The sequence below is a fragment of the Nerophis lumbriciformis genome, linkage group LG01, assembly GCF_033978685.3.
Source record: "Nerophis lumbriciformis linkage group LG01, RoL_Nlum_v2.1, whole genome shotgun sequence".
In the NCBI taxonomy this organism is placed as follows: domain Eukaryota; kingdom Metazoa; phylum Chordata; class Actinopteri; order Syngnathiformes; family Syngnathidae; genus Nerophis; species Nerophis lumbriciformis.
Window position 1 is genome coordinate 45,201,383 of NC_084548.2, and position 27,558 is coordinate 45,228,940.

Sequence of the window (27,558 nt, forward strand, 5' to 3'; positions counted from 1 at the left end):
AGAGATGGCGGCTGCTCATTGGTTTAGGCTCAGCCAGTCACCGTGCTTCCATTTCAGGCACATATTTAAACATCTGAGGTTCATATAGTATAGTATAGTATAGTATAGTATAATAGTATAGTATAGTATAGTATAGTATAGTATAGTATATGAACCTCAGAGTGTTTTTCAACCACTGTGCCGCGGGAGATTATGTAATTTCACCAATCCATCCATCCATTTCCTACCGCTTGTCCCTTTTGGGGTGGCGGGGGTGCTGGAGCCTATCTCAGCTGCATTCGGGCGGAAGGCGGTGTACACCCTGGACAAGTCGCCACCTCATCGCAGGGCCAACACAGATAGACAGACAACATTCACACTCACATTCACACACTAGGGCCAATTTAGTGTTGCCAATCAACCTATCCCCAGGTGCATAATTGGATTAAAAATATTTTTGGCAAACCAGTAATTATAATCCGCAAATTATGTGCCGTTGTTCAGTGTATGTGCTGTCTAGAGCTCGGTAGAGTAACCGTGTAATACTCTTCTATATCAGTAGGTGGCAGCAGGTAGCTAATTGTTTTGTGGATGTCTGGAACATGGTTTGTGGTGATCACAAAATGCAGACGACAGCGGGAGGCAACTTGCAGGTAAAAAGGTATCTAAGGCGAGTGCCACTAAGAAAAGGCATTGAAGCTTAGGGATGTCAATGCAAAAGGAAACTAAAACTGAACTGGCTGCAAAGTAAAATAAAACAGAATGCTGGACGACAGCAAAGACTTACAGCGTGTGGAGCAGCAGACGGCGTCCACAAAGTACATCCGTACCATGAATTGATTAACGTGCACCCCGACTTAAACAAGTTGAAAAACTTATTCGGGTGTTACCATTTAGTGGTCAATTGTACGGAATATGTACTGTACTGTGCAATCTACTAATACAAGTTTCAATCAATCAATCAAACATGATAATCAATAACAAAATAGGAGCGCAAGACAGTAAGTAAAACAGTACACACAGGGAGACACCAAAAAACTCAAAATAAGTCAAGGCGTGATGTGACAGGTCGTGACAGCTAGTACACCTACTTTGAGACAAGAGCTATAGTGATGCGTGGTTGGTTTTGGTTTGAATTTATATCCAATAATTGCGAGAATGACTTTTTACTGTCAATATCGGCTGGTGAGTTTCATTTTTTTCTGTTGTGTGCCTCGGGATTTTTTCAATGAAAAAAATGTGTCTTAGCTCAAAAAAGTTTGAAAAACACTGAATTATACTGTACACAGCCATTTACTGTATGTGTTGTCATGTCTGCAGGAAGCTTATTGCAAAAAAGAAATACATCTGTCGATAGATAAATTATATCAAATAACCTCCAGACGTTGCATTAAATATGTGTCCTGGATGTACATAATTTGCTACAATAGTATTTTGGGTCAATGTTCTTTTTGTAATGCAATTTCCTTTGTGATGGAGTATCCAGTGACATGGAATTTTCCCATATAATTTCCCTTTTAAAATTTTTTTTTAATTTTATCTTTGTGAGAGAAACAAGACTTAAAAAAAAAACACACAAAAAACAGGAATGATTTACAATGTAATGCAGCATATTACTGTGTGCCCATGTTTTTTCTATTACAATTGTACAGCTACAATAACATTGGAAAAGATAAAAGCATTTCACACCGTTATTTTAACTTTTCCTTGATTTGATATTTTGTAAATTTTATGAGTCCTGTTATGATCCATCCATCCATCCATTTTCCTCCACTTATCCGAGGTCGGGTCGCGGGGGCAGCAGCCTAAGCAGGGAAGCCCAGACTTCCCTCTCCCCAGCCACTTTGTCCAGTACATCCCGGGGGATCCCCAGGCGTTCCCAGAATAGCCGGGAGACATAGTCTTCCCAACATGTCCTGGGTCTTCCCCATGGCCTCCTACCGGTCGGACGTGCCCTAAACACCTCTGATACTATAATAAGCAGTTTTTCCTCTTGGTTAATTTACACACATGCATTTCTGCAACATTGTATATATGAAGGTAGCCTGGAGCCTCTCCCAGCTTATTTTGGACAAAAGACGCATTACATCCTCTTCTAGTTTCCAGTCAATCACAGTGCATTTTCTCAACTTTTCATTAAAAGCATTTGTGAACTTGTCATGTCAATAGCCGTTCAAATGTGAAATAGATCTACTGTACCATACCATTTGTACGTATAGATTTATGCTCATACGTCACAACAAATAAAAACAGACAGCAAGTGCCCAAAAGGCTTGAAATAATATTCTAATCAAGGCTATACAATGTGTGGGCCTACTTTTGTCTTTTAATTTAATAAATCTTTAGTGAGATATTTGTGTAACTGTAAACCAGAATCCCTCCATATTCCATCACATACATAAATCTGGTGGTAGTTGATTAAAAAAAAAAAGCTATATACTGTACTGCTTGCTACAGGTTGAGTTTGTAATGCTTGACAGCTGGCCAACAGTGAAAGTGCAGAATTTTAACTCAATTAATGTCTTGGTTCTAAATGGGTTAGTCCAAAACCAGCCAATCTGTTTATTGGGATGTTTTGATTTATTTTGCTGAATGCTGCACTTCTTCAGCTTTCTGCTTTAATAGACAGCAATATTTTTTGTGTAAAATGTACTAATATTTACAACTATTCACTGTTTCTTTTACATCCAACATACCTTTTGGCATTGTAGCATTGAGGGTTGAAACAGACTCCTCCATAGAACAAAATGAATTTATTCCACAATATAAACTATGCGAAATCCACACTGAGCATCCTAGACCAAGTTACACACTGCCATGTGAGCATTATTTCCTTCCAACCTGCTACATAAGCTCCCTGTAGCTGGCGTAAATCCATTTGTGTAACTTTTTGTACATCACATCATTGCTATGGCACCAACAATTTGATGGAGATGCATTTATGTCAAAGTATTGCTCAGATAAATAAACCTATTCAACAAAAATGGGAATAATTATATTAAGATGCATGTACTAAACATTGGATTTAAAAAAACAGTAGGTTAGAGAGGGGAAAACCTTGATTTCATTCTTATTAAATCTTGCTAAGCATGCAAAGAGGCTCTGGAGAAGATAATATTTAACCCTTAATCAATCTTTTACCTTTACTATACTGGGCGTGTTTAACATAACACTCTTGATATCCCATGCAGTACATATCATATCCTGCGCTATTTGTCCTTTTTTTCATTTTGACAGCCACAAACAATTCATAAGAAGAAGTAAATATATATAATATGTATGTAAAAAATACAAAAAAAATCTAAACAATATAGTTCTTAACAACAAGTAAAAGAGAAGATAGCACCATTGTTACAAAAAGGTTGGACAGGTGTGGCAGGGTGTGACTAGTGGCACCTCAACTACTGTCCTTCGGGGAAAAAGCTCTTCATTTTCTCATGTGTCTGTCGCTCAGTGCACATCAGAGTCGCTCAGTGCACATTGGATACAAATGTAGTCTTCCTTCTCTGCCATCTCAGCTGTGACTCCAACGCAGACCTGATGAAACCACTGGTTGCAGCTACCGTCACACTGGACCCAATCCACCTGCGGGAAGAGCAAAGAGAACTACCTTTGAGACATGAGAGCACAACTCTGACCGTCCTGATATACATTTTTTGTCCTGATATACATTTTTATACATTCATTTGCATTTAGGCATTATCCCTCACCTCATCCCCCTCTGGAAGCTGACACCTCTCTGCGGGACACAACGCCATGTCTTCGTCAGACTCATCCGACTGTGAGATATCAGACCGTGCTGAAGACAAGTTTGACGCCTGTCTGCGAAGTAATTCTTTTTTATTTGTCTTCTGCCTTTTGTGAGAGTGCTTTCTGTCTGACCCCTTAGTATTTAGAGCTTTCCTCTCTAAATGCCTTTTTGCTTTCTTTTCTGGAACAAACACAGGGTCCCTCATGTCATCATCCTAAAAAAAAGAAACAAGTTAGCAATCACACAAACTGGCATTCTTCTTTAAAAAGGGGAGTCACAGAAGTCAGATATTTCATTTGTTGGTACCTGGATATTTTTTCCCTGAGAGTTAAATTGTATACGTTGATCGCAGTCTGTGGGGTCGTCTTGCCGTGGAGACATGCAAGTGATTGTGAACTGGCTCGTGGCTCTTTCCAATAAAACATGGTGGAGGGTTTGGACTTCTGGGATTGACACCTGTAAGAGGAGACCTTCCACCATCAGCTCCTCCAGTTCCTGACTTAAGCCTGTTAGACAAATACACAAAGCATAAGTATGAGTCCCACAGAAATAACAAAGAACAAAATAGTTTAAGGCTCTGGTGACCCTGACCCTGCAGCGGAATGCATCTCTGCTCGGTATAGAAAACCGTCTGAGCAGGATTTGTCTTGTTCCACTCTGGAGTCAAATAAGGAGCCTGAAAGAAAAAAACGTAACCGACTTTAATCACTGAAATTGACATCATACGAAACAAAAAGTGGCACAAGGAGATGATGACCGACCTGAGTGTTCTTGTAACTGTCAGAGGAGCCAGATGCACAACGGGTCAGAGTTGGAGGTGATTCTGCTTCATTATCCACTTCAGTCAAATTATAAGACTGTAGAATTTCCTGAGCTTGATACTGCCAATTAACTGTCCTCTCAACCAGGTTTTGCAATGCGTCTCCCTCCGGCAAGCGAACCCCAAGGTGCCTCAAGGACTCAAATAGAGGGAGAACTTTTTCCAATGAGGGCTTTCTGGATCGCCGACACTGTGGACACAGCCACGGCTGTGTTTCACTCAGATCTAATTTGTCCCTGACACACACGCTGTGGAAGGCGTCTCTGCAGAGTTCACACTGCAGCATGGCTCCCATGAGCACCTTTTGACAGACGCACACCTTCAAGTCCATGCAGTCTGCAGTAGGGAGGAGTTTCGACTCATTTGCCGCTCTTAAAATAGAGATTGCCTCCATCTCCCTGACCTGCAGCTCCTCCAGAGTTGTATTCTAAAAAAGAAGAGATTACTTTAAAAAAAATAGCATTTCAACAGTATTTTCCTCATGTATTATGTATGTATACACTGTATTTCTTAAAATAGGTGTCTCAGGGCATATACATACTTAACTGCATTATGTGCCGGCATTATTTGAAGTAAGGCATCTATTTGAGAGCATGACTTTGATTGCACAAAATCTTGTTTCATAGGTATACTGTTGCTTGTTGCTTACTCAAGGGAGAATTATCACCTTAGTATTCCAGTGGGAATATAATGTGTAATTGCCTCACACGAGCAGTTCCTATTTTGTGTCCTTTCATTCTTAATTTATATCAATAATGAAGTACAGTGGGAGGATGACTTATTATTCTCTTCTTAATTACTAGCACTTTTTTCAACATTGCAGTTAATTTAGCCAAGAGTGAGTGAGCCTCAAAGTATATTCAAATTCCCACATTTGTAAGACCATGATTTTTGTTGCAAATTTGTTACCGGTAATTAAATGTTTTTTTTTCTTTTTAACTGTGGTTTAATGCTTGGTTTGAGAAATAATTAAGCTCAACATTGTAACCACGTTTTCCAAATCTGCAAATTGGGGATGGTAAAGAATGTGAAGAAAACAAAAGTGTACGATGGAGAGAGGACCTACCCTGTGGCACTACTTATTTTTTCCTAATGGGAAAAAATGAGGCATCCATTTGACGCAACCGGCAATTACTTGAGTGTCTATTAAAAAGGGAGGATAAGCTGTGTTTTTGCCCTTTCCCCCCCACACATACAGTTGGTTAGTTTACTGCAACTTACAGCAGAGGCGGAATCCTTGGCGTCTGAAAGCACTTTCTCCAAATCAATGGCGGTGTTAAGTCTCAGGGTTTTCTTATTATTACTTTTAGGTGATTCCTTCCCTTTCTTGGCCTTCCTCTTGAGAGAACTTTCGTTTCCAACTTCACATCTTGGACACAGAACCTTTGATGAAGAACACAACACAAAGCCATTAGCTTTTTTCATAGGTTCAATGATAATTTTTGAATAATTTACCTCAAGCAGGGAATGGGCCATGTCTTTCTGAAGGAAAACTAAAGCAGCAGATTCCTTCCAGTTTTGCACCTCTGTCATTAGAGACTCCAGTCTATCCAAAGGCTCCAGGTGGATTTGAACAGCTTGTCCTCGCAACACCATATTCGATAAGTTGTCCAACATTAGTATGCGGTCGTTAGCCTGAAAAACAGAACGTTTTCATGGGTAACACATGCTACCAAACGTTCAAAAAAACAGTTGAATGTGTCCTGACCTGAAGTTCCTCAGCTTCCTGAAGCCACTGTTGAGCTTTTCTGATGGTATCTTTCAGCAGAAGGCAGTTTGGGAGGTGAGCGGAGATTCTAGACGCCTCCTCAGCAGCAGCAATAAGGGTCTCAATGGAGTGAGGTGGTCTGTTGGGCAGTAAAACATTACATAATGAAACACTGTAAGTTATAAAAGTGGACACAATGAATTCCACATTCATAACGAGAACTGTTGCTGCATTTTGTTGAATCCACACAGGAAATGATTGTTCAAAAAACAAAACCCGTTGAATATATTTTAGATACAAGATTGTTGTTATTTTCCAAACTAAGACTAGTTATATGACATTTCCCCAATAGGAAAAAATGTGTTTTAAAAAGAATAAAAGTCAAAATTCAAAGCTAAGCATGGCAACTATGCATGGCAAGGGAATATCACCTTTCAAAAATGTAAAATTTTAAGCTCTAAGTTAAGATGGAGAGATGCACATTCTTAAACAGCCATGCCATTAAAAGCGACTTGTGACAGTAAATGCTGAACAGCACCAGTGGAATGAGGGTCGGAACTAAACGTGATGCTCACTTTTTGTTGATCTGGTTGAATATTCTAGCCACAGCTTTTTGCACTAGCTGTAATTAAAATGAAGCAAAATCAGGAGCACTGACGTGATATGAAATCATTCAGATACAATCAGTGCAAAGACCCAAAAAGAAAGTGAGACATGACTCGTAAAACAAATATATTCGATTTTGAATAAAGCTATAATTATAAGTTTGGAGAGTTTTGTACCTTTGGGAATAGACAAACACCATGAGGCATTGTTTCTATACCTGGATTTCAGAAGACTGCTCGCCTTTTCCTCCCAATGCTCTGAGACAGTCAGAAGCTCCTGAAGGTGCGCCATAGCTTTCTCCACAGATGAGTGCGGTGACAGACCCACACCCTGGTCGATGAGCCTTCGCATGTTTTCCAAAGTCAGTGTTGCAGGCTGGATGCTGGCTTGCTCCACTCCCTCGAGCCAGCGAGCCTGTTCCAGCCTCTCCCTCAAGCGAGGTAGCTCAGGCAGGTCCACGTCAAAGTCAAAGCTGACATCTAACAGATTCTTGATCTCGGCCACACTGGGCATCCTATCTGCAAGGACTTTTTCGCTGTGCTGCTGGAAGTCTTCAATACGATTCAAAAGTTCCTACAAAACAACACACAGTGAGCAATATTCTGAGGTGTGTAAAGGTCACAGATTGACTCTGTGAACCTACCTTCAACAATGGGGCTTGAGTGAGGCTGCAGGAGAGGTTATACAACTGCCTTACAAACGAACTCAGCTCCTCCACAGTCAGCTGGCTGCGGGATTTTCCATTGCCAAATTGATACCTTGGGAACAGTTTCCCATCAACTTGATATAACTGATCTATACATCTTTTGAATGACGTTACCTGGTCTGTCTCTTTCCGTTCAACAGCTGTTGTGCCACGGAGGAGCACTTTTCTGCATCTTTGGTAACCATACGCAGTCGACGCAGCAGGTCGTTGTCAGGGAACAGCTTGGACTCTGATTCAGCGAGAAGAGACCGAAAGACTGGCAGGCCTGAGGAGAGGAGACCTTGTTAAATAACCACAGTCCAACAAATTCACACATAAATGGTCCATGTTGTTCATTATTTATAGTACGGTACTTGGGATTGAGACTGGCCAAAAGCATTTTTTGCTTTACACTTGTTGGCTTACCTTTTTTCTTTTCCAGTTTAGCCTCTATAGTCTGTGACACACGGGAGGCCCATTCATCATACTGTTCAGCTCGTTGCCGCACAGCATTCATCATGGGTAACAGGTCCTCCAGTGTGTATCTATAACTAGAAGAAAATATTCACATATTTAGTCTTAAACCGAGTTATTAATTATATTCATACTTGCTAGCGTCTGAGTTTAATGGGACTCTAGTGGGGCTTACTTCAGTGTGTAGTTGGTGACTGGGCAGGAGCAGAGATCGCTGATATGATGCAGACAGACGAGCATTCCTGGGCTGCAAGTACAGGTGATAGCAGACAGGTAACAGGTGGTCCGGCATTTGAGGCACTGTCGCTCGTCATCCTGAAGATGATCATATTTTGCCTCCTGCCAGTGCACTACCCCCTGAAAGGAGTGCCAAATCAGTGGTGAGTGTTTATAAATGAGGGACATGCTTGAGTGCAATTAACTATTCCTGCTTTACCATTTTTGTCACTTTTTCTCTCATTTCCTGCTCCTCAAGGATCATGATGCTGATGTCCTTGTAGACAGCAGATGCCAGAACCACATCAAGGGTCTCTGCTTTTGCTGCCATGTTGCACACCATCTCATCATGGGAGAAAACGTTGTACCGGTGTAACATGCGATAGTGGCCAACGCATTGTCTACCGAGAGGCATCTGCAGTTACAGAAAGAGAAGCGATATGGTTAGCCTGTTTCATCTTTTCCATTAAATGCAACTGACGGCTAACGGTGAGGGCCTAATCATAAACAAAAAGCAATGAAGTGCAGTCATAAATGGATTATCTTCTTAAGTAAAAATTGCTGAGTTAGCACATGTACCGATAAAATACAGAGCAGACACACTTTGAATGCACAATCCATGTTGTCAATATTTTTTGCAGAAGGATTTATTATACTCCATGAATTTTTGACATCCCGTGCAATGTCTTAAATTCCACAGGACAATAAACTGCAGCAAAAAGTCATAGGGTGAGTTGCATCTGTGTGAGTTGCATCTGTGGGGGCCATATGTGTAAATCTGACTCCAAAGGAGTACTAGCTCTGAACCTCACCGCATGTCGCTGACAAACATGTCACTATACTGCTGCCACAGATTTACAAAACAATTACAAGTCTATATATGTAAAAAAAACTTTTACCCAGTCAACAGTGCAGAAGTTGACTGCCTCTGCAAAGTTAAAGCCTTGATTGAAGCCACTGTGGTAGGCTCTGGGAAACGTGACGACAAACTCACCAGCACACTGGTTTGTTCTATAAATCTAAAAGAGAAACCCAGAAAAATTAGGATACTTTTTACAAGTTTATCTGTACTTTGTTGCAAGCATAGAAACGTACTGGGACACCATGAGCCATCAGGGTGTTGGGGTTCATGATGGTAACAAGCTGGTGCAACAGGTCTGGCTGAGAGTCGAACAGTTCTGGAGCCAGCTTAGTCATCACCCCTTCGAGCTGCTCTGCAGCAAAACCGGGAGCGCCATACCATGTTTTGGGTTCCCCCCTTAGAGTGATTTAAATAAAAAGGAACCATAAATGAAGGATGTACAGTATAAGTCATTTTTAAATAACTATTTACAGATTTTTTTTGTACCAGTGCAGGTAGTTGATGGAGTAGCTCCAGTGGTCCTCAATGTGCCAACAAAAGGAGGAGAAGCACATGCCAACATAAAGCCACGGCAATGTCATTCCGCAGATGTCAGCTGTGACATGTGTGAGAACGGATGGATTCATCATTGCCATGTTGTTGAGGTTCCACCCACACTTGAGGTATTTCTGTATGGGACAACAGATACAGATCAAAAACAAATGACTAGAAATACCCATTAGATCTTATCTCGTTTTCATTCATTTGTATAATTCATGTTTTGTGTGATGTGACCTACATGATGAGTCATTTACCTCATCAGCTGGAGAAACCTCAAACTTTCCGTTCGGAATGGGAAAGCCACTCCCAAACTCTTTTGAGGCTATATCTGCTCCATATTCAACAGTAACATCCTCCTCGATGGCTCCCACTAAGCGCCAGAACTCTTTCTCCACCAGCTCTGTAGGTACCATCTGCAAGATACATGAACAAAAAAAAATTACTTTGAGGATTTAGATGTCTTTCTTTCGGTACAAACTGTGTTCCACTTACATGAACAGGCATGTTAAAATAATCTGATTTAAAGGCATCTGCCATTTGCCCAAAAGCACGCAGGGAATAGTCTCTGTAAGCCTGCTCGAAGCCAAATGCTTCGTGAGGTTTGCTGCATTCCTGAAAGAATAAGATAGGTATTAAAAACATTTGTGTACACGTTCCAGATATTCTTCATTTACACAACCACATATCATTTTATATATTAGAGTGCATCCGGAAAGTATTCACAGCGCTTCACTTTTTCCACATTTTGTTACATTACAGCCCTATTCCAAAATGGAACAAAATCCTACAGACAATACCCTATAATGACAAAGTAAAGTTTTTTTTGCAAATGCATTAAAAATGAAAAACAGATAACAAAAAAAATCACATTTACATAAGTAATTGAAAACAATGTCACAAGCTTGGCAGACTTGTCTTTGGGCAGTTTTGCCCATTCCTCTTTGCAGCACCTCTTAAGCTCCATCAGGTTGGATGAGAAGCCTTGAGCCAAGATGTTTCTGTACATTGCTGCATTCATATTTCCCTCCATTCTGACTAGTCTCTCAGTTCCTGTCGCTGAAAAACATCCCCACAGCATGATGCAGCCACCTCTATGCTTCACTGTATAAGGATGGTATTGGCCTGGTGATGAGCGGTGCCTGGTTTCCTCCAAACATGACGCCTGGCAGTCACGTCAAAGAGTTCTATCTTTGTCTCATCAAATCAGAGAATTTTGTTTCTCATGGTATGAGAGCCTTTCAGGTGCATTTTGGAAAACTTTTTACTAAGAAATGGCTTACGTCTGGCCACTATATCATACAGGCTTGATTGGTGGATTGCTGCAGAGATGGTTGTCCTTCTGAAAGGTTCTCCTCTCGTCACAGAGGAATGCTGTAGCTCTTACAGAGTGACCGAGTTCTTGCCGGACTAGACCAAGATAAAAGCAGCAATGTTCAGAGATATCCTGGATGAAAATCAATGCTTCCCATTCAATTTGATGGCGCTTGAGAAATGATGCAAAGAGGAATGGGCAAAGTGGAATGGGCGAAACTAAAAAGATAGGTTTGCTAAACTTGTAGCACAGTATTAAAAAATACTTGAGGCTGTAATTGCTGCCAAAGGTGCATCAATAAAGTATTGAGCTGTGAATACTTATGTAAATGTATTCTTTTTTTTTTAATACATTTGCAAACATTTTTGAAAAAACGTTTTCACATTGTCATTATTGGGAATTATCTGTAGAATTTTGAGGACAAAAATGGATTTGATCTATTTTGGATTAAGGCTGTAACAAAACAAAAGGTGGATACTTTCTGGATGCACTGTATATACTTAGAGCTGAGCATTTTTATTACAAATGCCATTGCTATTTATAACTATATAAAGTAAACAAATTCACATGTACCACCTGAATTGCTCTACGTATGTTTTAATAATATTTTTATAGAGCTTAATTTATTCTCACTTTTATTACTATTTTTACCTAACCTCTGTTCTTATTGTGTGTTTTATATATGATAATGTTTGTAGGTCGCTGCTGCTCACTGCTCCCCTCACCTCCCAGGGGATGATTAAGGGTGATGGGTCAAATGCAGAGAATAATTTCGCCACACCTAGTGTGTGTGTGACAATCATTGGTACTTTAACTTTTTAGTGCTTTGTGTCTCCTGTGTTGGTGACACACCAATTTTCCACCTCAGTGGACAACAAAGATTTATTCTAGTCTGTTATTTTTGTGTGTATATAATTTACATCATTGTTTACTTCAATTGCTCATTAAAGAAACACACTATTTGCATCGGACATTCAATTATCTTCACCTGAGCCAGACACTTGGGGCACCTCCAGTCCCCCTTGGGGACATCATGTAGCGGCGGGATGAGGCAGAAAGTGTGGTAGCTGTCGTCACAGCCGTCACATAGCAACAGGCGGTCTTCGTCTCCCCCACTGCCACACACCAGACACTCGACCAGATCAACCTGGAGAATGCAATAAAGGCTCGTAATTAATCTGCTGCAGAAGTATTAGTAATTCATAACCCATTAGTAATCTCTAAGAAAGGAATTTATAGTTTTTTTTCTATTAATTTGTTATTATTTCTGAATTTGAGAAAAATATTATTTCATTAGTTAAATTCCAACTTTAAAAAAGCCTTCTTTGGTCCCGCGCAATTAATAATAAATGAACACATTTCTGGTAACTTTTATATTCTTCTGGACATTTTTGTTTGTTTGTTTAAATATAACAAACTAATGGTGAATGATGAAAAGATAGTAGGGATGCACAATATTTTCTAATCATTTCAAGCCGATACCAATAACTTCCTGATTCTTAAGACCAATATCGATAACATATTTACTGTATATCTATTATTTTTTTAAATGTAGATATGACTGTACTTTGTGTGCACCTGGAGGTAAGAAAGACTCAAACAACGGTGGACTTGACTAACTATACCTGTAGATTTGGCATAGCCAAAAATGACATCAATGCTATGTTAGAGCAAACATCACATACATAAATAAGTGAAACTTATGCCCTGATTAGGGATGGGTATTGTTTACTTTCTAACCAATTGCTGAGTTGCAATCACGTGACCGACAGGCACATACAGCTTTCAGGCGATGGTCTAGAGTCCCATTAGGCTACTGTTTATATACCTGCATCAATGCAGATTTGGGCGTATTTGAAAGGTTTATGAGCAAATTTATAAGGGATCATGGAAAAAATATTTAAAAAAAGAATGCAGTGGATTTATACTCTCTTAAGAAAGGTTTTTTGGAAAGATTTAAACCATTCATCATCACCAAGACGTTGCTCGCTACGACCCCACATCATTTGACACACACGGAGCGAAGTATCGGCTTGAGAAGCAAAGATTGGAGGCTCATCATGTCTTTATATCTGGAGAGGTCTACAAATTAAGCATTAATCTGTGACAAAGTAGGATTTATTCATGCATCGCTAAGTAACGTATTTGATTGACAAATAGTACAGTGCAGCTGGGATCGTGACGCTAATGAGAAAAATTATACGTCTGTTTGCAGGTAATTTCCTGCTACAAATATTAGTCAAATTTACAATTCATGTCTGCAGTTGTTTTATTGGTGTGAAGTTAATAGTTTGTCTCATTAAAGGCACGACCAACGCCATGTTTGTATACACGGTGAGGTCTGGTGATCTTAGAGGCATTTTGTAACATCCTACCTAGCAGGAGCGCTTGATTTGTTCACCCTAACCCACCTACAGCATAGTATGGCTAATCTTGTTTCATTTGAGGGCTTTCTTAGATTTTTTTATCGGATATTGTTCATCATATGTGACATCTTATGTGACATCATAAGTCCTAATATTACCTCACACTTATCGGTCGGAAAATTATTGTGCACACCTAATAGATAGCTTTACAAATGTTATAGTACACAGATGCTTATAGATTAATTTGAATATATATGAGCCCCCGCGACCCCAAAAGGGAATAAGCGGTAGAAAATGGATGGATGGATGGATGGATATATATATATATATATATATATATATATATATATATATATATATATATATATATATATATATATATATATATATATATATATATATATATATATATTAGGGGTATAACGGTACGTGTATTTGTATTGAACCGTTTCGGTACGGGGGTTTCGGTTCGGTTCGGAGGTGTACTGAACGAGTTTCCACATGGACATATTAAGTAGCGTACCGCACGTTGTGTAAACAATGCACACCGAGGCACAACACACGGCATGCTAGCAACGACAGGGCTACGATAGACTGACCATACGTCCTCTTTTCAGCGGACATGTCCTTTTTTGCGGGGCTGTCCGGGCGCAGTTTCTTAAATGCCTCAAATGTCCGGCATTTTGAATTAGGGTTGCGTGTATTTTCAGTGTACGTTCAGGGTTACGAAGGGGTTAAAAACAAAACAAATTGTGGAGGTGTGCGCAGCAGCATTCGTGAGGGAGGGGCAGAGACAGAGAGAGCGAGAGAGTTATGATAAACGCGCATGCGTCGCCAGGCTCTGCTTTTTAATCGATAGATTTATCAGATTTAATTTTTTATTATCTATAGCAGGGTTGTCAAAAGTGTGCCCCGGAGGCCATTTGCGGCCCACAGCTAATGTTTTAAAGGCCCACGGCACATTCTAAAAATACTATTAAAATAAAAAAAACATTAAAAAAAGTGAAATAAAAAAGCTTAAAGGTTAAATGTAATTTCGAAAAAGTTGCAATGTTGACTAATAAAACAAAGCTGTTTTTTTTTCTTTCTAACTATCATTGCTCAAAACATAATATTGAATCAAAATCAATGTTATTATGAATTATTGACATATCCAAGGTTCCGATTACTTCACATCAATTATTCCACTAAGAAAAATATTTTTGGTGGAAGATTTTGCAAATTTGGTAAATAAATAACCCAAAAAATTTATATTTTGTTGTTTTCTTACTGTACCGAAAATGAACCGAACCGTGACCTCTAAACCAAGGTACATACCGAACCGAAATTAATGGTGTTTCTACTCACTGGACTTGGAGGAACAGGGGGGGTGTATTTCTTGTAGCGTTGTTTGAATTTGTCTGTTTCGATGACTTGTTCCTTGCTTTCAACTGGCTCCTGCTTAACCAGAATGGGAATCTCTTTCTCTGCAAGGCAGATAGAAGCACCAGTGACCCATCAGCATTTACTTTTATTTAAAGAACCACATGCACGTATGGGGTTGTTTCCAGCTGTGTGTTCTGAAGACTGACCTGGTTCGGGCTTGGCAACAAAAGAACCCATTCTCCTCCTCAAGTTCGGCCGACTGTCATCTGGCTCGCCTGGTTCGATTTTCACGCAGATAGACTACAAAAAAGGTGAAGAGGTAGGCAATTTGAAATAAGTAAATCTGTGTGGTGGGTCTGCAGAGAATAATCCCCACCTCAGTCTTCATGCGCTTTCCTCTGCGAGCGCTGGTGTAGGAATCAGGCATCGGAGTAGACTGCCCCAATGCTGGCTCCTGCAGCATGAGCTCCTTGCTGTCGACCAGCTTCAAACTTTCGACTCCTTCTTCTCTCTCTGCTGGCTGGACTGGCTTTTGAACACACTGAAGCAAATAATGCAGAGGTTAGACTAACTGCTCAGTGGTTATTTACAACATATGTACTTAACTGGAACTAACTGCAGGGCAATAATATTAGAAATCAGCTTTTATTGCAGTTAACATGCTGTAAATGTGAGGTCAAAATGGCTAAAACAGATCTGCTAGTAACATCCTGCATCATATGTCCTCCTTTGGAGGACAAAAGTACTGAATCATTGTGAGACTTAGTGCAACAATTTCATTTAAACTTTAATTCAGCAGTCAAAAGACAGAAAAGTCAAAAATAGGATGTAGTTGTTGTGCAACTTGACCAGAGAGCAAAGAAATAAAGAAGCAACATGCAAGCCCAGAAGAGATACAATTGTAATGAATGCAGAGAGGTGTATTTGATATTCAAATAAATAGAAGATACTTATATACAGTACTTGAACTGATTTATCTTTGTGAACATATGTTTACCTGGCACATAAACATTGGTATACTGATAAATGCTATGAGGTAGGCTGTAAGAAGTTATTTTACCATTAAAATGACATTTATGTATTTGTGTAAGCATTGTTTGACAAAGTATAGAACACAGCCAGAGATAAACATGCATCTAGTTAATTGCAAGGTGTCTTCATAATTTGACATAAACATACCTTTTCAAGCTCAGGATCAGCCTCCAAACGCATCAGTTTGGAAGCTGCCTCTGGTGCCTGAGGCAAGAGAGAGCTTATGTAATTAAACAATTTAGCGTGACCTTCCACAGAAGGTCACGTGGTACCAATCTAATGATCTTGGATGAGCTCTCTTACAGAATGATATAGATTTTTTTCTAATTATATTAAATTAGCAGTCAATGATTAGGCAACAGATAACATAATCAAAGGGGTAAAAGTGAATAGAATATATAAAAATGTTTTACAAGTTTCCCCTGCACATCCTATAAAAGCATTATTTGGCACATTCAAAACAAAATTAAACAATTTTTTGACAAAACATCATAAGCAAGTGATTAGATAACATGGTTGGCATATACAGTATAGAGACACAGTTTTTCATAAGGAATAAATTGTCTTTAACTTACCAGCAGGTTTGCGCCACTCTGAAAAAGATTGTAGGGGTAAAGAGTTTTCTCGTAATGTCCTCGCAAGTGTGAGCCAACAGCTTTACCAGGGGCAAAGCCCATCTTTATTGCGATCTTAGTCCATCGTCTGTCCTGACAGACAATGTCAAATCCGCCTTCCTCTGCTACAAGCTGGTTATGACAGTGATGAGCAGGTTAGTGAGGCAATTAAAACAGTTGAACAAGGCCAAGTTATATGTCACTTACCCTATTCAGCTGGTATAAATCCAGAATCTTTCTGTCCACGTGGGGAATTTTCAAGGCACATCCTTGCAAATCCCAGAATTTTGCAATCTGGTCCAAAAAATTCAGCTTGACTCTGGTCTGAGCCTGGGAGGACATAGAGGCGATCACAACAGTTAATTTGAAATATAACCTAGACAAGAAAAATGGCTGCCATACAGTATTATACAAAGGCTCTTATTAACCCCAGATAATGTGAGGGTCATTCTTTTTCAGTTTAATTATACCGTTTTACTTTCTGGATCTCAAGTTTAATTGACACTTAAAACACCCTGTAATGATGCCAGGTTCCAAAATATATGAACACTCACCTCTAGTTCATTGAGCCTCTGGATGCGAGGAACAAAGTGAAGTCTGTCAACATCGCAGGCAAACGGAGGCTGCCAGCCCTGGTGAATGTAAAAAAGGAGCATGCTTTGTTCAAATCGTATTTTCATATTTTAGTACAGTGGTACTTAGTTTTTTTGGCAGAAACTTTCCACCAAAAATATGTGTCAATTTTAAGACACTGTCTTGGTTTTAGTACATCCATCCATCGTCCACTGCTTGTTGCGGAGCATATCCCAGCTGCTCTCAGGCGGATGGCAGGCTACACCCTGGACAAGTCGCCACCTTATCGCAGGGCCAACACAGATAGCAGACAAGCATTCACACTCGCATACACACACTAAGGTCCCATCCATCCATTTTCTACAGCTTGTCCCGTTTGGGGTCGCGGGGGTGCTGGAGCCTATCTCAGCTGCATTCAGGCGGAAGGCGGGTACACCCTGGACAAGTCGCCACCTTATCGCAGGGCCAACACAGACAGCAGACAAGCATTCACACTCACATAATAATAATAATAATAATAATAATGGATTAGATTTTATATAGCGCTTTTCTATTATTAGATACTCAAAGCGCTCACAGAGAAGTGAGAACCCATCATTCATTCACACCTGGTGGTGGTAAGCTACATTTGTAGCCACAGCTGCCCTGGGGTAGACTGACGGAAGCGAGGCTGCCAGTTTGCGCCTACGGCCCCTCCGACCACCACCTATCGTTCATTCATAATTCATTCACCAGTGTGAGCGGCACCGGGGGCAAGGGTGAAGTGTCCTGCCCAAGGACACAACGGCAGCGATTTGGATGTCAAGAGGCAGGGAGCGAACCTGCAACCCTCAGGTTTCTGGCACGGCCGCTCTACCCACTACACCATACCCCCCACGTACACACACTAAGGCACTGCTGCAAAATAAGCCAACTATTGAGGAAAATAAAGTCGTTACATACAGTAATAAAAATCACTAATAGCATAGGGGTTTGTGTTTCCAGAGTGTCACTAAACACACCACACTGCTACGGTAAGTCTGATTAAACAATCAAGACTAATATGGCATGCATGTGATTGCATCAGTTAATGTAAACAAAGTCTTGTGAGAACACAGCCGTTTGTCAGTGCCTCCTTGGACTGACAACATTTGATTAAAAAAAGTGCGATCCACTATTGAAATCAAGAAAGAATGTGTGGTTAAATAGGTAGGTGGCGTCTGTTGGGCTCTCCCCCACATCCTGTTCCGCTCCTCGGCACTTATCACCAACAAGAGTCTTTCCTAAAATGGTTAAGTGATGAAAATGTTTATTAATTCATTTCATTTATCGTTTAAATGCATTTGCATCGTTTTCTGCATGTAAAACTCAAATTAGTCTCTAAAAAATGTGTTTCGTGTTAAAAACATTTTATTTATTTATTGTATTTACATTGTTTCCCATGGAAAAATGTTTTTGTTTTACATACGATTCAGTTTTCAAGCGACACAATAGAGCAGGGGTGTCCAAAGTGTGGCCTGAAAATATTCCAACGGCCTGCTGCACATTCTTAGAATCAGAATCTTTTTTCTTGGCCAAACATGTTTCACACACAAGGAATTTTAAAAGTACTATTACAAAAAACATACAAACTTACAAAGTGGAATAAAAGAGCAAATATGTGTAAAGTAACGGGAAAAGGACAATATTACTGCTTCTCAAGAACGAGACTGATAACCGATTAACTTATCTATATCTATTTTTTTTAATGTAGATTAAATGGTGCCCTTTCATGCAATTTTTATTTAGTTGTGGTCTAAAGTTTTAGTCAATAAGTCCCTTATTTTTCCTCTATCTTCTGGCTTGAAAATGTACATACATCCTCCGTTGTTGCCATTTCTACTAGAAAGCAGCGTAAAGTTCAAACGTATATCTGTCAGTAGACTTAAAATGGAAGTGCTAAAAACTACAACATGGCTGACGGGGTGGAGACACCATCGAAGGGGGCTGAGCCTGGAGGCGCTTTTGGCGCGTAAATAAGACCGGCCACAAAATGGAGCATTCTGAAGAGACAGTCAGAAAGTTGCTTCAAAATGGTCTGTAAAACAAAATCAATGCAAAAGTTTGACAAATCACCACCATTACATGTTATGCAGACCACAAGGAAGTGTTTTAAATGTAGGAAGAAAAAAAAGCATATAATGACCCCTTTAAATCTAGTTTGTGCACACAATTATTTTCTGTTTTCAACCTTTATTTACCCAGGAATATCCCATTGAGCTTAAGAATGTCTATTGCAAGGTAGCCCTGCCAGACACACATTCATACACTAGTGTTGGTAACACTGGTGTTGGTGAAGTGTCTTGCCCAAGGACACAACAGCAATAACTAGGATGGCAGAAGCTGGATTCATTCCGGGAACCCTCAAGTTTCTGGATGACCGCTCTAACGTCTAAGCCACGCCGTCCACACGCAGCCCTTTGCAGCTGGCTTTGAGGCAACTTCTTTAACATCGGACAATGTTTTCTAAACACTGTCGTAGCGATGCTTACTTCTCAGGTGGCTGATAAGGTTTCATGTGTTGACGCTTGATGTTTTTTCCCTCCTCGCGGAATGTTTGCAGAACATTTGGTCCAAATAGCACATAAAATGTCTTTCTCTGAAACAGTAAAGAAGTCTCAAACGATTAATGCCATGTTTGTTTACAGCTTAGGAAGTTTACAACACAAGTAGGAGAAAAGTCTCACTTGATTTGCTCACCCTAACCCAGTGGTTCTGAAATGGGGGTACGGGTACCCCTGGGGGTACTTGAAGGTATGCCAAGGGGTACGTGAGATTTTTTTTAAATATTCTAAAAATAGCAACAATTCAAAAATCCTTTATAAATATATTTATTGAATAATACTTCAACAAAATATGAATGTAAGTTCATAAACTGAACATCAAATCAAGTACCGGTAGGCTATTCCATTCATTACCATAAACCCAGAGTTCCCCCCCCATGCCATGATGGTTTGACCCTCACTAAAATGTCTGTCAAAAAGAACTGTGAAAACAAATGCAACAATGTAATATTCAGTGTTGACAGCTAGATTTTTTGTGGACATGTTCTATAAATATTGATGTTAAAGATTTATTTTTTTGTGAAGACATTTTTAGAATTAAGTTCATGAATCCAGATGGATCTCTATTACAATCCCCAAATAGGGCACTTTAAATTGATGATTACTTCTATGTGTAGAAATCTTTATTTATAATTGAATCACTTGTTTATTTTTCAACAAGTTTTTAGTTATTTGTATATCTTTTTTTCCAAATAGTTCAAGAAAGACCACTACAAATGAGCAATATTTTGCACTGTTATACAATTTAATAAATCAGAAACTGATGACATAGTGCTGTATTTTACTTCTTTATCTCTTTTTTTCAACCAAAAATGCTTTGCACTGATTAGGGGGTACTTGAATTAAAAAAATGTTCACAGGGGGTACATCACTGAAAAAAGGTTGAGAACCACTGCTCTAACCCACTCACAGCATAGTTCAGGTAATCTTAACTCATTGGAGCATGTTTTTTGTTTGTTTTTGAATTGGTTATCAAATTATTATTTTTTTGTTATAGGCATGACATCATAATTCCTATTATCGACAAGATGATTATCTGTCTGATATGTATTATGCACCCCGATTAATAACACAAATATGACAAGCAGCATTTGTTTCTTTTATCCATCCATTTCCTGCCGCTTGTCCTATTAAGAAAACAATATTTTGTATTGGCTTTGAAAATAAAATATATTATACAATGGATTGGATGGATGGATTGTTTTTATTTAGCAGCCCTCAGTTGAAAAAGTTTGGACACCTCTGCTCTAGAATTAATTCAGTGGTTCTTAACCTTGTAGGAGGTACCGAACCCCACCAGTTTCATATGCGCATTCACCGAACCCTTCTTTAGTGAAGTTTTTTTTCAAATTCAAGACAAAGTTATATTTTTTTGGTAACACTTCAGTATGGGGGACATATTCTAAGTAACAAATACTTAATTTAGAGTTTTTTGGACACTAGGGGAACATATTCTAAGTAACAAAGACTTAATTTAGAGTTTTTTGGTTAGGGTTAGGGCCAGGGTTAGAGGGTTAGGGTTATAATAAGGCCATGCCGAATAAGGCATTAATAAGTACTTAATAACGACTAGTTAAGAGCCAATATGTTACTAATTTGCATGTTAATAAGCAACTAATTAATGGTGAATATGTTCCCCATACTAAAGTGTTACCATGTTTTTTTACTGGTGCACAAAATTAACCGTGCATGAACATCACCTTGTTCAAAGAACAAAACCAACACAGTGCATAAACTCACAACAAATTACACACCTGCAAATCAGTGTGACTTCTGCTGTTGCTGTATCCGTAATACGCCGATAGGGAGAAGTTTTTATTTACACGATGAGTCGGGTGTGTCTTGACCTCCGCCGAACCCCTGAGCCCGACTCACCGAACCCCTAGGGTTTGATCGAACCCAGGTTAAGAACCACTGAACTAATTGTAAAAACAACAACAAGTAAGCCTTCCACTGTATTGATCTCCATGATACTATGCCTTTGTGGCTTTTTGCCTTTCTTTTTTTGATATATACCCTCAACAAGATATGCAATGTAAGGTAATGTATTAAGTACTGTATGGATGCATTTAACCTAGTCAAAATGCACGATTTTGGGCTGAATACCCCGTTTGACACAATATGAATAGAGCTGCCGACAACAGAGGAACCCTGCATCGTGCTCGGTTTGGTTACTACACACATCAAGCAGAAAAATATGAGCCAACTCCTCACACAGCTGAGCGCTTACAATAAAGATGATCCGTCACAGAAGGGGAGGCCCAAGTTTTTGTTACAAGTCAGTAGCATACAACCCCCACTGGTGTACAAAATGGCCAGATGGAAGACTCAAGTCAGTAGGCCAGCTTACCACAAAGCCAACATGGAGGACAACAAGACAAGCTCATACATGGAAATGTGCAACCATATTAATGTGCAATAATATTTATCATGTTGTAGAACATGGCAAGTAGTTACACCTCACATTTTTTTTTAACAATAATGAGTGTTATTACATAACCTGTTGTACTTGTTGAGCTACTAATTTTTTTAACTAATCAACACTGACACCATTAATGAACATTGTCCTGAAGAATAAACACACACAGTCACTGCTGTTTAATCTGTTGACAAGTGATGCCTTAAATCAGTGGTTCTCAAATGGGGTTACGCGTACCCCTGGAGGTACTTGAAGGTATGCCAAGGGGTACGTGAGATTTTTTTTAAATGTCTGTCAAAAAGAACTGTGAAAAGAAATGCAACAATGCAATATTCAGTGTTGACAGCTAGATTGTGGACATGTTCCATAAATATTGATGTTAAAGATTTTTTTTTGTGAAGAAATGTTTAGAATTAAGTTCATGAATCCAGATGGATCTCTTTTACAATCCCCAAAGAGGGCACTTTAAGTTGATTACTTCTATGTGTAGAAATCTTTGTTTATAATTGAATCACTTGTTTATTTTTCAACAAGTTTTTAGTTATTTTTATTTCCAAATAGTTCAAGAAAGACCACAACAAATGAGCAATATTTTTGCACTGTTATACAATTTAATAAATCAGAAACTGATGACATAGTGCTGTATTTTACTTCTTTATCTCTTTTTTTCAACCAAAAATGATTTGCTCTGATTAGGGAGTACTTGAATTTAAAAAAAAATCACAGGGGGTACATTACTGAAAAAAGGTTGAGAACCACTGCCTTAAATGATGATCAGCAAATAATCTATGGCGACAAATGGTGTAATCGTTTATGATTATGTTGTGGACCGCAGCAGGATGGCTTCCGCATAGCCGTGTATGGCAACACGATGTGCTACAACATCATGACAGGTTGGTGCTTGCTAGCATTAGCCTGCTAGCCCAACGACCACACGGGCTTTGTTGCCACACGGCGACTAACAAACATCGACTAAAAGACGCCCGTACAACTTGTTTAAAGGTGTACAGCGGGTCAAAGCTGGCGGTTCACGCCACGAATCACGCCGAAAGAGAGCGAGCCAGCCGTCGCAGCACAAAGAATGAACCTAGCCGTTCATCCGCCATGTTGAACAGTCCCTTTAAATATCACCGTGGTCGCTCCATCTCCGAGCTCGATGCAGCATCCACGTCCGAGCGACCTTTAAACATCCGCTAAAACACTCACCTGAGGCGGTCGGACTTTGCAAATGCCCGTTTTCTCAGCGATGGGACGGATCTTATTGATGAATGCATACGGGTCTGCAAATTCTTCCCAGCTGGGCTCGAACACCGGGCACTCCGGAGGAGGCTTGAACTCGTCCGGCCGAGGCTGGCTCATCGTGTCGGACCGAGCCAGTTGCTCCGACAGGTCAGGTCGCGTCTTCTAAAGCGGGGTGTTCCGTCTGCGTGTGTTTTTAGTTTCGTTATTTCAATATTTACTGAAAGGCCCAGTGGCTGCGGGTCGACATCAACACGAGATGAGGCAGCTGACACACGCACACACACACACACACGTACACACGCGCGCGCGCACTTCCACGCACTGTGGAGAGAATGTTCCAAGGCAGTGAGCACGTCCGCTCAAAAAAATAGACACCAAACAGTTGCGTTTATTTTCTTCATTGATTAACATACACACACAATTTGCACTTAAACATCTTTAAATAAACCTAAAACTAATTTTAATATTGAACTTTGTATTTTACTCATGCCCCACTTTGCACTTGGGACAAAACAGGGTTTAGTTGTTGTTGCTGTATGCACTTACAGTTAGTTCCCAGCTTCAAAATTATACATATTGATTAACTAAAACGCATTATGTACATATATACACCAATATGGCTGGGATTATACTGCTGTTATGTTTTCATGTCATTTTTAATAATTATTATTCAAACAAACCCAATTGAAACTGTTCATGTTTGTAGGCTCAATTACAGTAATAATCACACTGCAACATGCTTATCGTGTGTATTGTGTTGTGACAAAGCATAGTGTGTGAATAAAATATATTAAATTATTCTAAGTTTTGTCGTATAGGTTTTTTGCGTGGAATATTTCCTGTTTACTCTTGCGCGGATAAATATATGTTCAGGTAACACCTTAAAAAGGCTGCCGGAACTAGTTTTGAAATGGATGTTTTTTAACGTCAAACGTAACATAATTAGTCAAATCGAGAATAACGTGAGTACTTACTATAACATACTTTTTACTTCAGTTGAGTTTTCTAAATAAGAGTTTTGACAAAAATGCGTGGAATCCAAGACAAAAAAGCAGTGTCTTTCGGAAGATGTGAGACAGGCCTCGACGTTGGCACTTTTATTTACTTGTGCATTTGACAACGGAATTTATTTTATGGACACTATTTAATTGATTTTAATTGTAATTATGATTTATTATATGATGATTTATTTTCTGATTTTAATTGTAATTATTATTATTTTATATTTTCATTTTTGCCTTTTTGTAATTTTCTGTAAAACACTTTGAATTGCCTTGTGTACAAATTGTGCTCTATAAATAAACTTGCCTTGCCTCGCCTTTTTCAACATGGTTTATTTGCGTAAGATAAGTTAATGTGTAATCAACTTAAAATATTTTTCCCCAATGTAAACTACCGTATACAAATAATTCCACTGCAAAGCCCAATTGTTTATTTTCTTCGTAATAGGCTCAGCTTGATATAATCAGATAATACACATTTTGTAAAAAGTACTGTAAAGCTCAGAGTGACTTCTAGGTATCCAGTGAAAATTATGTAAATTTCAATATTCTTGGTCTTGGCATTTTTAATCCAATCCAATCCAATTCACTTTATTTGTATAGCACATTTAAACAACACACATGTTTCCAAAGTGCTGCACAACAATATTAAAAACAATATTAAAATATTATCCTTAGCTCTACCAATGACTGAATAAAAACAAAAAATAAATAAATATAAAACCAACATAAAAACAATATAAAAATAAATATAATTAAAAACTATTTTAAAGGGTAAAACCAATTAAAACAATCAAATTGTATTTATATAGCGCTTTTCTCTAGTGACTCAAAGCGCTTTACATAGTGACACCCAATATCTAAGTTACATTTAAACCAGTGTGGGTGGCACTGGGAGCAGGTGGGTAAAGTGTCTTGCCAAAGGACACAACAGCAGTGACTAGGATGGCGGAAGCGGGAATCGAACCTGGAACCCTCAAGTTGCTGGCACGGCCACTCTACCAACCGAGCTATGCCGCCCCAATAAACAATAAATAAATAATAAATAATAATAAACAATAAATAATAATCTAAATTTAAAAACACATAGGACCACACAACTCACGTAGTGTTAAAAGCCAGAGAATAAAAGTGGGTCTTAAGACGAGACTTAAAACACTGCACTGTGGGAGCAGTTCGAACATGGAGGGTCAGAGTGTTCCAGAGCTTAGGGCCGAACACAGAGAAGGCCCTGTCTCCCCTGGTTTTAAGTCTCGTCTTGGGCACCACAAGCTGGAGCTGGCTCTGGGACCTCAGAGCGCGCGCAGGAGTGTAAATTTGAATGGGGTCCGAGATATACTGAGGTGCCAGTCCAGGCAAAGCTTTAAAAGCAAACAGCAATATTTTAAAATCAATTCTAAAATGAACAGGAAGCCAGTGCAAAGTCTCAAGAATTGGGGTTATATTTTTAAAGTCAGTTCTGTTCGGTCCAAGCCCCTCTTACATGTAGATATTTTTCAAGAGACTCTGGGTCCTTCAGCAAACCTGCTCTTCATGCCCTCGCCTTCATACCAGAGGACATTGTCCATTGGACAAAGGCCTGTTTGGCATACATCAGGTCAGACTTGTGGTCAAGATGAGACCAGACCTCAATTAGCAATGGCTGTAATGTTGCTTTGCATGCACAACGCCCGCTGGACGTTGGCCAAGTCTCCTCCAGGAACTTCAATTACATACTGATTATTGATGCTGACCTGTGAAGACAAAGCACTTAGTAAAATGAAGCAGCTAAAATTGGACCTCCTTGAAGTGGGGGAAATAACTGATCTCCTGCTGAATTTATCAGTTTGCAAGTTGTCAGCTAGTCCATATTTTTTTGTGGGAGGTATACGAGAGTAAGATAGGCTGAGTGACTAAATCGCCATGAAGCCCACAAATTAGTCATGTCCTTTCAGCAAAAAGGTTGGTGATACAAAGACTACTCTAAGATAGAATGGATCTTTATCTAAGATTTCACCAAAAAGAGGTAAGGATGATTCTGAGAAAAGAAGAGATTTAGTCCACAATTACACAAGAGGTGTTGGTTAATGATGTCCAAGACGTTGTGCTGTGGCCACAGTCAGCAAGGACACCATTAGTGGAGTCAGGGGTGCAAGGCAAGGCAAGATTATTTATAGAGCACAATTCGTACACAAGGCAAATCATAGAGCTTTATAAAAAATTACAAGAAGGCAAAATTAAAAATAAAATATTCATAAAATGAATCATAATTCAAATAAAAATAATTAGAAAAAATCATCACAAAAACAATCCTAATTTAAATTAAAATCAAAGAATGTAGATATATTATTTGCTGTGTTATATGCACAATTAGATACAAGTTGTTAGCCTGGATTTGAACATTGCCAACCTTGAGGCCTGTCTCACAGCTTCTGGAACACTATTCCAGATTGAAATGCAGTTTCACCAAATTTCGTCCCGACTTTGGGCACCAGCAGGAGACCACTCCCTGAGGTTCTCAGAGCCTGAGATGGTTCATACTGTATGGTTCTAACATGTTAGAGATGTACTTCGGCACAAGACCATGACAATACTTGTACACAAGCATAGCTGTTTTAAAGTATATTCTCTGAGCAACAAGAAGCCTGTGCTGTGACCTAAGCACTGGACTAATATGGCCATATTTCCTGTTTGTAGTCTGGCCTTACCATGAATTGATTAACGTGGACCCAGACTTAAACAAGTTGAAAAACGTATTCGGGTGTTACCATTTAGTGGTCAATTGTACGGAATATGTACTGTACTGTGCAATCTACTAATAAAAGTTTCAATCAATCAATCAATCAATCAAAACTCAGGCAGCATTGTGGATGTAACGTAGCAGCTTTTCAGCTCGTTTAGAGAGCCTAGTGAGAAGGGCATTACAGTAGTCTAACCTGCTGCAGACAAAGGCATGGATTCATCTCTCTAAGTCTTCTTTGGACAATATTCCTTTGATTTTGACAAGGCTTTATGTGCTTAAGGTGGCTCTTTAAGTTAAAGTCTGAGTCCATTATTAATACTAGATTTCTAACCGGATTATTAGGTTTCAGAGAGATTGTTTCAATGTGACTAGTTTATATTTGCTTCTGTAGGCCACAGACAATGATTTCAGTTTTGCCAGAGTTTAACTCAATACAATTATTCTTGCATCCACACACTGATCGATGCAATGACAAAGTAAATCAACAAGCCAACGTTCACCTGCCGCGACACCTAGATCTGAGTGTCATCTGCATAGTTGTGGTAGGACAAAATGAACCTGCGTATTAACTGGCCAAGTGACAGGCACGTTGAACAATGGGGTTCCCAGTATCGAGTCCTGAGCAACCCCACAGGTAATATACAAATGGTCAGAGACACAGTTACCAATTTCAACTAAGTATGTCCTGT

At 39.3% G+C, this 27,558-nt stretch overlaps 1 protein-coding gene across 2 annotated transcripts; it reads right to left on the reverse strand.

Moving 5' to 3' along the window:
- Positions 1 to 2,717: 2,717 nt before the first annotated feature.
- On the reverse strand, positions 2,718 to 23,450 carry kdm5bb (lysine demethylase 5Bb). 2 transcript variants are annotated; one of them, XM_061983861.1, is made up of 28 exons: positions 23,111 to 23,450; positions 16,885 to 16,962; positions 16,538 to 16,660; positions 16,292 to 16,462; positions 15,864 to 15,920; positions 15,061 to 15,225; positions 14,891 to 14,984; positions 14,667 to 14,785; positions 11,942 to 12,100; positions 10,134 to 10,253; positions 9,896 to 10,054; positions 9,588 to 9,769; positions 9,335 to 9,497; positions 9,139 to 9,258; positions 8,460 to 8,654; positions 8,199 to 8,380; positions 7,976 to 8,100; positions 7,685 to 7,835; positions 7,508 to 7,622; positions 7,082 to 7,437; positions 6,259 to 6,397; positions 6,006 to 6,185; positions 5,772 to 5,933; positions 4,492 to 4,977; positions 4,322 to 4,406; positions 4,037 to 4,236; positions 3,690 to 3,944; positions 2,718 to 3,564 (listed from the first exon to the last, which is right to left on the reverse strand). In XM_061983861.1, exons 1-28 carry the CDS (start codon positions 23,261 to 23,263, stop codon positions 3,430 to 3,432), a joined length of 4,629 nt encoding a protein of 1,542 aa, XP_061839845.1. In that variant the 5' UTR covers positions 23,264 to 23,450; the 3' UTR covers positions 2,718 to 3,429. The 2 variants fall into 2 exon arrangements, with proteins under 2 accessions (XP_061839845.1, XP_061839855.1); XM_061983871.1 differs by lacking the exon at positions 15,864 to 15,920 and having other exon boundaries at positions 23,111 to 23,449.
- Positions 23,451 to 27,558: the final 4,108 nt, after the last annotated feature.